Source organism: Protomyctophum parallelum (genome assembly GCF_964188405.1).
Source record: "Protomyctophum parallelum genome assembly, chromosome: 20".
Taxonomy (NCBI): Eukaryota; Metazoa; Chordata; class Actinopteri; order Myctophiformes; family Myctophidae; genus Protomyctophum; species Protomyctophum parallelum.
Genome location: NC_139718.1, coordinates 40,383,492 through 40,396,356, shown reverse-complemented (window position 1 = coordinate 40,396,356; position 12,865 = coordinate 40,383,492). Strand labels below are relative to the sequence as shown.

General features: G+C 42.0%; 1 protein-coding gene across 1 annotated transcript; it reads left to right on the top strand.

Annotated features, from left to right (window-relative positions):
* Positions 1-3,134: 3,134 nt before the first annotated feature.
* LOC310877780 (phospholipid-transporting ATPase VA-like) lies at positions 3,135-12,401 on the top strand (the record flags this gene model as incomplete). Its single annotated transcript, XM_083791728.1, has 5 exons — positions 3,135-3,143; positions 5,521-5,839; positions 7,774-7,854; positions 8,585-8,689; positions 11,341-12,401. 5 exons carry the CDS (start codon positions 3,135-3,137, stop codon positions 11,448-11,450), a joined length of 624 nt encoding a protein of 207 aa, XP_083647854.1. The 3' UTR covers positions 11,451-12,401.
* Positions 12,402-12,865: the final 464 nt, after the last annotated feature.

The following is a 12,865-nucleotide window of genomic DNA, read 5'->3' as shown; positions in this document are numbered from 1 at the left end:
GGTAAACCATAGTAGCCAATACTATCAATCAGCAGCTTATTCTCTATTTCAGATATTTATTTACTTTTTTGAGCAGTGTGTTTCCATAAGCTGCTGATTGATGATTAATCATTGAGAATGGCACACAAAAAGCAGTGTATTCTACAGCATGTACTTAAGACATACTGCATTTAGACTGTATGGGCCTATAGAATACAATAACAACATGTACTTAAGCCATAATGCATTTAGACTGTATGGACCTATAGAATACAATAACATGCACTTAAGCCATACTGCATCTAGACTGTATGGGCCTATAAGCCATATCTCCAAAACTGGTGGGTCAAACTGAACAACCAATATGTCAATTTGAAGCTATGATTCCCTGCTTTCATATGACATGAAAATTCAACTATAGATGTAGTAGACTAAAACCTAAAGACATTAAAAGACATTTGACAGGTCATTGATATATATAAAAAATAACAGAGGCCCCAAGGTTGATCCTTGAGGCACCCCGCATTGCATGTGAAGAGGAGGAGAATTAGTTCCATTGTAGGCTACAAATTGCTGTCTGTCTTCAAAATAACTCTTGAACCAGATAATTGCATTTTTTTTTCACTCCAATATGAGATAGTTTCTGGAGAAGAATATGGTGATTGACCGTATCAAATGCCTTGGATAAGTCCAGAAAGATACCAATAGTATTTTCCTTTCTATCTCTAGCTTTACCCTTTTTCCCCTCACTGAATATGTATCTTTTCCCTTTTTGCTTCCTTTATGATGAATTCCTGTTCTTTAACTATATAGAAGTGTCTATTTGTATGTCTCTAAATGTTTTGATGAATTGAACAAGGTGGACCCTGTTGTAAACAAGTGTAATGCTTAATTGGGTCGTCCACTCACAGTTAACAGTCTTTGTATTGAGTTTGTGCTTGAAATGTACTGTAATTCTGCAAACTGTTAATAAATATTTCAATTCAATTCAATTGTATATTTCATTTACTAGGTGTGTAAGTGCCATGTATGTAGAGTGCTTCTTTCTGAACCCGTACTGTTGTGTATAAATAATGTTGTGCTTATTTAGATGTTCAATTAGTCTATGATAAACCATTTTTTTTAGTATTTTGGATACTGATTTATTTGTTAAATGTGCTGAAGACCATCAGCTACAGCGGATACACTTTGATGCAGCAAAATGGGAAGAGATGAAGAACAAACTTGATGTTTTTTCCTTTGATTACTACATTAACCACATGTCATGAACCCCAGCATTTCTATTCTGGGCACAAAGGGGGTGCAATAAACTGAGACCTCAAATGACCTTGTCTGGACTTTCTGATTTGTGACACATTGTGAGCTTGTAGATCAGCTATAGTACAAGTATGTCATCACTCACCAACAATACTACCCTGTTGGTCGTCTTCTGGGGTTTTCTCCAGGTTACTGGATGTGGAGGCCTCATCCTCATCGAAAATCACATCTGAGTCTGTAAAAGCACAACTCATGTTAGTTGACTATTTTTTTTGTTTCTGAATAATAGTACCTTCTGGGGCAAAAATGCATGTTACAACACAGCGGTCTTGATAAATTAAATGTTCCTTGTGTACCGTTTTTTGGGGGCCTTTCGACAGCCACCTTGTTGTTCCCTTGTTGGCTTAGAGTAGACACTTTCACAGCAGCCATGGGGTTGGGGAGGTCATCTGTAGGCTTTCCATTCACAAAATGCTACAAAGATTAAAGAAAAATAAGTTTGCATTTCATGATATATATATCACTACAAAACATGCTCATGTTTTGCAGTGAAATATTTGTGTGAATATACGTGATAACAATACACAGGTAAATACATATTAGTATGCTGGCAATGAAGGTTAAAATGCTAGTAATAACGTGTGTAGTGTAGAAATGTAATGCAAAGAAATAGCATCATGATTTACAGACATTGTCTGAAGCCTCTATAGCACTAGTGCAAACATGTATTGTATACACAGGATAACAATGGAAAGGAGCCCTCTGGGATTTTTGTATCATACTTTTAACATTACATGCACCTGCTGTATTTGTATGTAGGAAAACTTTACGGTTTTGAGATTAGCTCATGTCTAACAGCATATTATCAACCTTAACAAGAGCCCTATGCCTACCTTGGAGCACACATATATGTGATTAGTTGAGCACTTGAGCATAGGGTCTCCCACATTGTTTGATCCACTGCCTGCATTTCTCTGGTTGGGATTTAGGTTTAGGGAACGGGAAAAAGACCACTCCCCCCTCCAGACGATCAGGGTACCGAGTGTCTGACTTGCAGGTTCCGTCTTCCGTGGGCACAACGTTTCACCATGTTCTGAAACAACGACAATGGCATTTTAGTCTAAATGTACCTACTGCCAAAGCTTGATTATAAATCACATAGAAGTCTACGTGCTGTCTAGCCCTGAAACATGACTGCCATGATGATTATCATGACAGTCATGACTTAACTGCACCCTGTTTTTGGCGCTCGCTACATTTACAACAAAAACGTATATATAAACATTCGAATTTCAAATATAAAGTACTGACAATTTGTCTCACGGGTGTTAGTTAGTTGCAGCACCAGCGATTAGAATTGCTGCATCCCGGGCGTTGTTTAATAAAAAGCATTTTTATCCAAGCGCCCCGGCTACTTTTTTCAAACGGGGTTCGTTTGGGAAATTCACAGTTGCACACCGGGAGCGCACTCGCCTATTAGTCTGTATTGGCAGGGCGGTCAGCGTACCTATATCGAACACACCGAGTGCCACCCTCCTCCCGACCGATAGGGGCGCGTAGTTGAAAGCCAATGGCAAAATAACAGCTCGGATAAAAATGCTTCTTATTAAACAACGCGGGATGCAGCAATTCTAATCGCTGGTGCTGCAACTAACTAACACCCGTGGGACAAATTGTGAGTACTTTATATAAATCCGAATGTTTATATATACGTTTTTGTTGTAAATGTAGCGAGCGTCAAAAACAGGGTGCAGTTAAGTCATGAACCATGGCTACGTGCTGTCTAGAATCTGTCGAGTTTACCATGTTATGATGTTACTGTTAGGCTTGCTACGTTAGCTTAACTAATCGTGGTTACATTATATTAACCAGCTAACATCTGCTAGTAAAAACACAACATGACCATCGTAATGTAACATTAGCAAAAGTAATGTCTTTAACAAGTTTTGAGAGTGGCGATAAACTTTAACAAAAGCAGCCTATAGCTCTCCGCAGCAGAGCTACTGGCCGAGGTCCGTAACTTTAACGTTTTTCCGCTTCAAAAAGGGGATCCATAAACAAAAAAATATATGTAGCCTCTCCCATAACAACTAGTACCCATACAAAGAACAGTTTAAACGAAAACAATGAAAATTGCTAAAATAATGTAAGACAATACCTTGTGTGGGTTTGCTCCTCCAATCCTCCATTGACTTCAACGCAGCCCAGCACAACAGCAGCAGCTCGATCCATCCACATGCACTGGAGGTGAGTGAAGTCGCATGAAAGGAATACCAAGACAACAACAGTAGCCTAATCATAAAGATGGACGGACATGCCCACGTGAACTTTACCACTTGAATTGAATTGAGTGTAACACTCCTAGGATTCTAAGGGCCGATTCATACTCCTATTTTAGAGCAGAATAAAAGTCGGTTCGGCGCTGTAGAGCCTACAATTTGACGTCATTTGAGGTTCGGGGGGCGGGTACCGTCCTATAGTCGGCTCTTCGGTGCTACTGAAAATTTCTGATGAGCCGAAATCATTTCGGCACTACAGCGCCGAAACAGCGGTGAAATAGAAGTATGAATCGGCCCTTAACCCGGGCATCTGTCGGACGTAGGACGTCTGTCCCAACAGCCAGGAATCTTGGTGTTGTCCTGGACAGTCAGCTCTGGTTCAAAGCTCACACCACAGCTGTCACTCGATCATGTAGGTTCACACTCTATAACATACGACGAATTAGACCGTTCCTCACCCAGGAATCAGCCCAGCTCCTAATCCAGACAACAGTCTTGTCAAAACTCGACTATTGTAACTCCCTCCTTACTGGCCTACCAGCATGTGCACTTAAGCCTCTCCAGCTGATCCAAAATGCAGCAGCTCGCTTGGTCTTCAACCAGCCAAAATTCTCACATGTCTCCCCCCTGCTCCGCTCCCTCCACTGGCTCCCGGTCGCTGCCCGCACAGAATACAAAACTCTGATGCTGGCATTCAAAGCAACCAAAGGTATGGCTCCCCCATATCTTACAAGTATGATTGAACCCTACAAACCCTCCCGCGCACTCAGATCAGCCAACGCAGGGAAACTGGAAGTACCCTCACTAAAAACGCCGGGACAACGCTCCACACGTCCCAAACTCTTCTCCCTTCTGGCTCCAAAACTGTGGAATGCACTTCCCATTGCAGTCAGAACTGCAGCATCACTCCCAATCTTCCGCCGTAGCCTGAAAACCCACCTTTTCAGACTCCATCATGGCCCATAGCACTTACCCTAACCCCTTAGATAGCATTTCTGTTGGCTTAGATAGCATTTGACACAGACTTATAGCATGTTATGTAGACAGCACTATAATTGTATTGTATATAGTCATAGCACGCCATAGTACATATGTATAGCATATTAGTGAATATGTATAGTTTATTATGTATAATGTATGTATAGTTTCATCATATAGATGTCTCATGATAAATGCTTTTATGTGATGTATTCCCATGCTTTTGTTCTTGCTTAAATGTAAGTCGCTCTGGATTAAGAGCGTCTGCTAAATGCCTAAATTGTAAATTGTAAGTGGAGAGCCAACATCTTAGCATTTTGTTGTATTTGTAGGAATTTTACAGTATTAATAGATCAGGATTCGAAGTGACCTGGAAAAAAAATACTTGATAAAGTCAAAGTTGTACGATTTGTCACACATGTTACTGCAGTGAAATTTGTTCTCAACATTTGACCCATTTCTTGGAGCGGTGAGGCACAGCTGTGCCACGCTCAGGAATAATTTAATTACTGTAGTATATTTGACCCCCCATTTGGCCGGGTCATACCATACCATACCATTCTACAACAACATACTGAAATGAGTGGAATCCAATGGCTTCCATTATTATCATACTCTGCGTGCCCAAAACAGCAGATCCACAAACTGTGACGCGTTGTGTGAGCTTGTAAACTGGACATTTTCACTTAATTTTCATGCTGACCTACTGTACATTATACCATGCCCAAAAGAATGGATGCTAGGTTCTGCGTGGTTGAATGTAAACGTGTTGTTATTAGGATGCTAGGTTTCATGTGGTTTACCCCATTGAGACCTGAGAGCAAAATGTCTACAAATGTCTTCTAAATCATGTTTATGAAAAAACTCAGTGGTTCTCAAACTTTTTCATGTCAAGAACCCCCCAAAACCTCAAATATTTGCACACATTCTCACAATTCTTTTAATGGCTAAAGTTTAAAAGAATACTTTAAAGTGGTTTTCTTTAGCTAAGGTCTTAATGCGTTCATGTACATGTTTGTGTTTATAGGATGCGTGTGCGGCGCTGCTCCAGGACCTCATAGTGGAGGTGGAGCGCGGCCGGGTGAAGAGTCTGACCACAGCGCGGGAGGAGGGGGCGGAGCCTGGAGGCGGGAGGGCGCCGCCGCGCGCAGGCGGAGCAGCAGGCTTCACCCTGGTGATGGACGGCCGGACGCTGGGCTGGGCGCTGCAGGAGGACCTGAAGGAGGCCTTCCTGGAGCTGAGCGGGCGCTGCAAGGCGGTCATCTGCTGCCGCTCCACCCCGCTGCAGAGGAGCCAGGTGGTCCGCCTGGTCAGGGACCACCTCAAGGTCATGACCCTGGCCATAGGTGAGGAGGACCACACCCAACGCCTCATATATATATATATATATATATATATATATACATATATATATATACATGACGGGCAAGGAGCGAGCGTTCTGATGGCGATATCACGCAGAAAAATCATGTTATGAACCAATAAAATAACCAATAAATAGTAGCGTGTAGTTCTCAACCAATAAAAAATGTTTGGCGCCGCGAAACCTTGCTCAAATAGAGACTCTATGCGAGGGAATATAAGAGGGGTGGACGACGTCGCTGCACACTCGCGTTGCGTCAGGACAGTCTAAATGAAAAACATGCATAAGTCTGATGTAATTTACACATCCTACCTGGGTCACGTTTTTTCCCCATTCTGAATTCCCAGACTGAATTCCCACACTAACAGGTGGATTTTAGCAAAATGCCTCAAATGCCTCAAATCATCCAATTGCCATCAATGGTGTAATAACAAATGGCACCCTTTTCACATTGGACTGTTATAGCGCCACCAGGAGGCCACAACCTGACCTGGCCTGGTGGAGACCTGTGCCCTTTCATACATAAATGTAGCTCAAAGTGCTTTACAGAGCAAAAAAGATAATAAAAACAAAAGCAAAACAAAACAGCATTAAAACAGGCATGCAGTTAAAACAATAGGACAATAATGCAGTGTCAAATCAGGAGAAGGCAGTGGTACAAAGATAAGAACAGATAAACTAAGGCAACGACATAAAAAACAAAACAAAAAAACAAGCAGTAATACAATACAGTGAGGACGTGAATAACAAAAAATAAAAGATCATTTAAAAGCAATGCTGTAGAGGTGGGTCTTGAGCTGAGCTTTAAAAATGTCTACAGAGGCTGCCTGACGAAGGCACAGTGGGAGCTTGTTCCATGCCGACGGCCCGTAGAAGCAAAAAGCTGCTTCCCCGTATTTTTTAGTTGCCATTTTTTTAGGCAAAGCGAGCAGGCCAGCAGTGGAAGACCTTAGGGAGGCAGTCATGTAGGTAGGAAGGTGCGAGACCATTGAGAGCTTTATAGACAAGTAAAATAATTTTAAAATCAATCCTAAAAACAACAGGAAGCCAGTGCAGTGATGCCAAAACTGGAGTAATATGTTCTCTCATCTTAGTTCTAGTTAAAACTCTAGCTGCTGCATTTAGGACAAGTTGTAGTCTGTCAGTGGAGGAGCAAATACAACTTTGGAAATGTGTTAGAGTCTAACAAGTGAAATAGCTATAGATTGATGATGTAATTTACACATCCTACCTGGGTCACGTTTTTTCCCCATTCTGAATTCCCAGAGACTTGTCTTTCGCGTCAAATAAGAACTGTGTTCCAAAAATAAACCTATTATCCTGGTGGTTTCAGAATCGACAGACTGTGAGAAATCACTAATGTTTATTGCCGGCAAATTAGTATAATTTTTGCTAGAAACAGACTATCAAATTACCGTAATGATACAGAGCCACCTCCCCGACAATATCGCAGAGACAGTGTGGGGTTTTTTTTTGGACCACAATTCTTATAAGAGACGATTTTAAGAATCCCAATGTTATTTTCCATAGAGAAAATACTTCCGGGAACCAGGGGACGAGTGAGTAACGCCAGGACGACTTCAGGAATCCTCTCTGCAACCTACAAGTTACCTCACCATTTAAAAAATAGCAATAGCTCGTCCTTTGACAACAGGTCCAGTCCTTACTCCTCCTCTTGTTACCTATTGAACCACGTTTTCAATGAAAGAAAGTGTATACATATCTCTGAAGGGACAATAAAGACATCATTATTGCACATGTAGGTACTGTAGAGTGTAGATGAATGTTCTGGTTAATGTTCCAGGGTGACGAGGGTGATCTTGTTTTGAACCTTTTTAAATTACGGTTCAAATGGAGAGCAGATGTATGAAGCATTCTGATGATAAAACCGTGATATGTTTGGTGGTGTTTTCATAGGTCTATGTGCCTTCCACGTTCTGGCTGACAATCCTGGACGCTTTCTACCAGAGCCTTGTCTGCTTCTTTGTGCCTTATTGTGTAAGTAGTACACTAATATTACACACTGGACTGTAAGTATAGTATACACACAGACAGTACATACTGTAAGTAACATGTATACTGTAAGTAGAGTACACATACAGTACATACTGCAATAGTACATACACTACAAAATTCTGTTTGTAAGCGTAATGTCGAGGAGGTTTAAATAAAGATGAAGTCATGTCTGAGAGTCATGACTGGGTTTCATTTGCATTGAGATCTCATGTAAGTCTGGACTGGTTCCTTGCTGGAGTAAAATCAATTTCTATACTGTATGTAACGGGTATCGAACAGCTCTGGTTTTGAAGTCACAGAATGCTCTGACAGCACTTCATCTAACAGGCAGAGGAGATGGGAATTAAGTAGCGGTGGCATTTTCACTGTTTGTTCTTCAGGCACATGCATAGTCAGACATTAACAATATGAATATGTGTGTTATTTCTCTCCAGGCATATCAGGGTCCGACATTAATATTAGATTGTGTATTATTTCTCTCCAGGCATATGCAGGGTCCGACGTTAACTATAATGTTATATTGTGTATTATTTCTCTCCAGGCATATGCAGGGTCCGACGTTAACTATAATGTTATATTGTGTATTATTTCTCTTCAGTTATATGCAGGGTCCGACGTTAACTATAATGTTATATTGTGTATTATTTCTCTTCAGGCATATGCAGGGTCTGACGTTAACTATAATGTTATATTGTGTATTATTTCTCTTCAGGCATATGCAGGGTCCGACGTTGGCGTGCTGGCGTTTGGTTCTCCCATCAACACGTCTGCCCTGTTCATCATCTTACTGCATCAGGTCATAGAGAGCCGCACTCTGGTGAGACCCCTGACCCCTGACCCCTGCTACACCTAACTGATAGATTATATTCACTGACCACATTCCCGGTGCGCATTCGGAAATGCCCACCGGGAATGTGGTCAGTTTGTTGAGTGTGGTGGGCGGTGACGTCACAGAGTGCGTTCAGTGTGCCTAATTTACGAACGACCACAGCTGTGACGCATTCACATGAATCACACCAGACGACCCCAGCTTCAGGGTAGGGTCGCTCAGTGCGGGCACTCGGCACACCCGGTGCGCCGTGCACTGGATTTTCGAACGACAACGCACTGAGTGCACTGAATAAACGAACGACAAGAGAGCACACCAGTGCGTTCAGGGCGCATTTCCGAACGCGCCCTATATTCACTCTTGGCCCGGGCCGGCCTAGTGGTCCTGTTTGCAGCTATAGGCTGCTGATCCAGCCTGACAGCGCGCTGCGGGTTCCACTCCCGGTCGCCGACGACCTTTGCTGCGTGTCACTCCCCATCTTAACCCTTTTTGGTGTTTTAAACATAATGTTATAATTTAGCTATTGAAAAATAGCAGATCTACAAGCTTATAGTGCGCTACGAGTTTGTAGGTCTGCTATTTTTGAAAAATCGTGAAAATATTTATTTCAGAAAACTGGAGGATTTAGAAGATTTTTTATTTATTTCGACGTCAGGCCTGAATGGGTTAATTAATACATGATTCTTCTTGTAATGTTCCAACGGCATAAGATCGAAATAAACCATTCATTCATCTCTCTCTCCCCCTCCATTTCCTGTCAGATTACTGTACACTTCCAAATAAAGCCAGAAAAAGGCCAAAGAATATCAGAAAAGAAAGATATTCACTCTGTGAGAGCCATGCCCTGCTCCACCTGTGTTTTTAAAGTAGAGTCCTATCCCACATTTCGCCACAAGGTGGCAAATCCGCCTGTGAGTTTAAGGTGACCAAGGTTGGTGAAGTCTAGTTTCTGGAGAAAGAGAGAAAAGAACAACACCGAAACTGACTCCGTTTTTTCCCTATTCAGTATTTAAGTCCGACGTCATTTTGTAGTGCTACATTACATCCGGGTCCAAGTGGCACCAGCTCCCGTCCGCATCTCATTGTAAATAGAATATCTAAATGCGTGAATCAGATACATTAAGCTAATCATCTGTGGACCCCCAGAATCGTTTGGGGACAATCATTTGTTTTGACCCTGTTGTTGTTGTTGTTCCAGTTTGGAAACCATTGCCTTTGTTTTTCACCACCTTCTGCAGTGACTTCCGCTCCAAAACAGTACAGACAGTTTAAGCCACAGCTGTGATGCAGCAGGCGAGGGTACTTTCTATGGTGGTGCAATGCTAGACATTTTGTCAGGGTCCTGATGATGACATTAGATGAAGTTAGTTGGGCTTTCCTACTTCTAGCTTCCACCACCCGGTTCTGTCATATGATGTCATTTTGTGTGTGTGTGTGTGTGTGTGTGTGTGTGTGTGTGTGTGTGTGTGTGTGTGTGTGTGTGTGTGTGTGTGTGTGTGTGTGTGTGTGTGTGTGTGTGTGTGTGTGTGTGTGTGTGTGTGTGTGTGTGTGTGTGTGTGTGTGTGTGTGTGTGTGCGTGCGTGTGGCAGTCTGGTGTTCCCTGACAGGACGTTCTATCTGTGTACTAAGACAGGTGTGGAGGCAGACGAGTGGATCAGGATACTGCAGTGGAAACTGATCTGCAAGCTCACAGTGTGGTGCGAAGCGATGCATTGTGAGCTTGTAGACCTGCTAGTTTGGGGCCCGCGCAAACATCTGATTTATTGTTTGGGTTTTGAGCTAAAACGTTTGGTGCCATAGAAAAGAACAGTGGTTTTCAACCAGTGGTCCGGGGACCACTAGTGGTCCTTGAGGAGGTTCCAGGTGGTCCCCAGCTATAAATGAAGGAGTTGGTAACCAATTGGACCTTGGACTCTCGAGAGTGTAAAAGTTTAATTTTATGCTCTCAAGATTTAAATTACCGGTATTGTTAAACATCGGCATTACGTAACTTACAAGTTGGCCTGTTATCTCTCCTTATAGTACCACATCAATACAGCAGGGAATTGTGGACAAAATCTTATTCAACGACAACAAAATATTCTTTTTGGGTCTGAGAGGCTACATCTCATCGAATGGTCTGTCCGTGGCTCAAATGCAGAATAAATAATGGGCCTTGAGATGAAAAGGGTTGAAAACCACTACCACAGAAGACAGGGAAGCACCATAACATTTATGGAGAACATATTACAGTATATTCCAATCTGAATGAGCTCTATAAAGAACACTTTCTCATCATACAATGTGTTAGTATTGTAACTAGGGATATTCCATCACGTTGTTTGGCTCCCGATCCGATTATTTGATTTTGAGTATCTGCCGATACCGCGGCTTTTCCCGATTCTTTTTGTAGAATACATAATATTATGCCATATGTCAATAGTACAATATACGAAATCACAGACAATATCCTAGTCTAATATCATGATATGAATATTATAATATTGATACTAGGGATGTCCCGATCACGTTTCCTTGCTCCCAATCCGATTCCAATCATTTTGAAAATGACGTGATCGGCATCCATTTCCGATCACGTGATTGGATGGGGATGACCCTAATTGAAGTGTGTGTACTCATCATGATGGCTTTGTTTCCAGGCTCAGTTCAGAAAAGGTCGGTGACAGCCAGCCGGGCGACACAGGACAGCGCCACCACCAGGACAGAAGAGGGATGGACGTCTCTGAACACATGGACATTAAGAATATGACCAGTACACTTCACACACTGGTACCATGTGTTGCCAGGTTTTGCTAGAGAAACATGCGACCAAGCCCCAAATAAGCGACCAGGGCCGGTCAGTCAAACGCTAATCTAATGTTGTTTTAGAGCACTGGACCCATGTCTGGGTCTCAAACATGTTCATGTTGTCAACATTTATGTTGTAAAATGTTTCAAACGCATTCCCTGGTTTGCTATTTGAAAGTAGCAGATCTAGTGTCTTGTAGATCAGCTATTTTCAAGTAGCTGAACTACACTTTAGAAGCAATAAGCCACAACTAGCAATATTTTAAAGGAAATCAAGGCCAAAGTGGCTTAATATCTGTGCTGTCTGGCAGAAACCCTATGCAATGTATTGTCCACTCAACACGGCCTCATCAAAGTTGTATGGTGACTTTATACATCGTCAGATACTTGCATGTAAATTACTGTAAATCATCACTTTACTCAAATCCAAGATAAGAGGTTTGAGAATCCAATAGTGTTTAGTAGTCAGAAGCACGTTTTAATGCTTTTCATTGGTTCAATATTTGTAAACCCCTTCCATAGCACTTGATTTATAAATAAAGACATTTTGTCAAACGGAGATAGGAGATTTACTTTGCGCTGGACAGCCACAGACACAGCAACACTGGCTGGTACCAACATGATGGCTCCACTGGACAGCCACAGACACAGCAACACTGGCTGGTACCAACATGATGGCTCCACTGGACAGCCACAGACACAGCAACACTGGCTGGTACCAACATGATGGCTCCACTGCCCCCGATCTGGAACTATTCAGGATGTGCATCCTACCCGTTTTCTGTCAATGAATGATGACTCTCTGATAACACGGCCATTTTATACTGATATTTATATGAAATATAACTAGATGATTAATTTACTGCTGCTGCTCTTTTCCTTTTATTGATACGATACCTGTGTCTGACATAATGACTACCTTAATGTGTTGTGTATATGGACTGCAAATGAATTGCTCTTTGCGGAGATCAATGAAGTTGTTTGAATCTGAATAGGAGAGATGACCATGATACTGACCACGATGTGGTAATTCCACAAACATCTGTGCTGTCGACACTTTCACAAGACATAAGTGGATCTACAGAGAACAAATGGCCACCAAGTTCAGCTATAAGAAACTTTTTTTTCATTTATTTACTTTTATTTAATTGACTGGAAGCCCCCATATGTCCCATGTTAGACCCAGACCAAGCCTTTGATTCAAATGTCATCTACAGGCTTAGCAGATGAGATTAAGCTTGGTTTCTAAAAGTTGCATGTTGAGCAATTTGAGTAATTGGCATAATATGTTGACCAAACCATTAACAACCTATGCAAATCAAAATATCCCTATGACTTTGTGACTAGTGTCCACTCTCCCACAACAGCATATCTGCA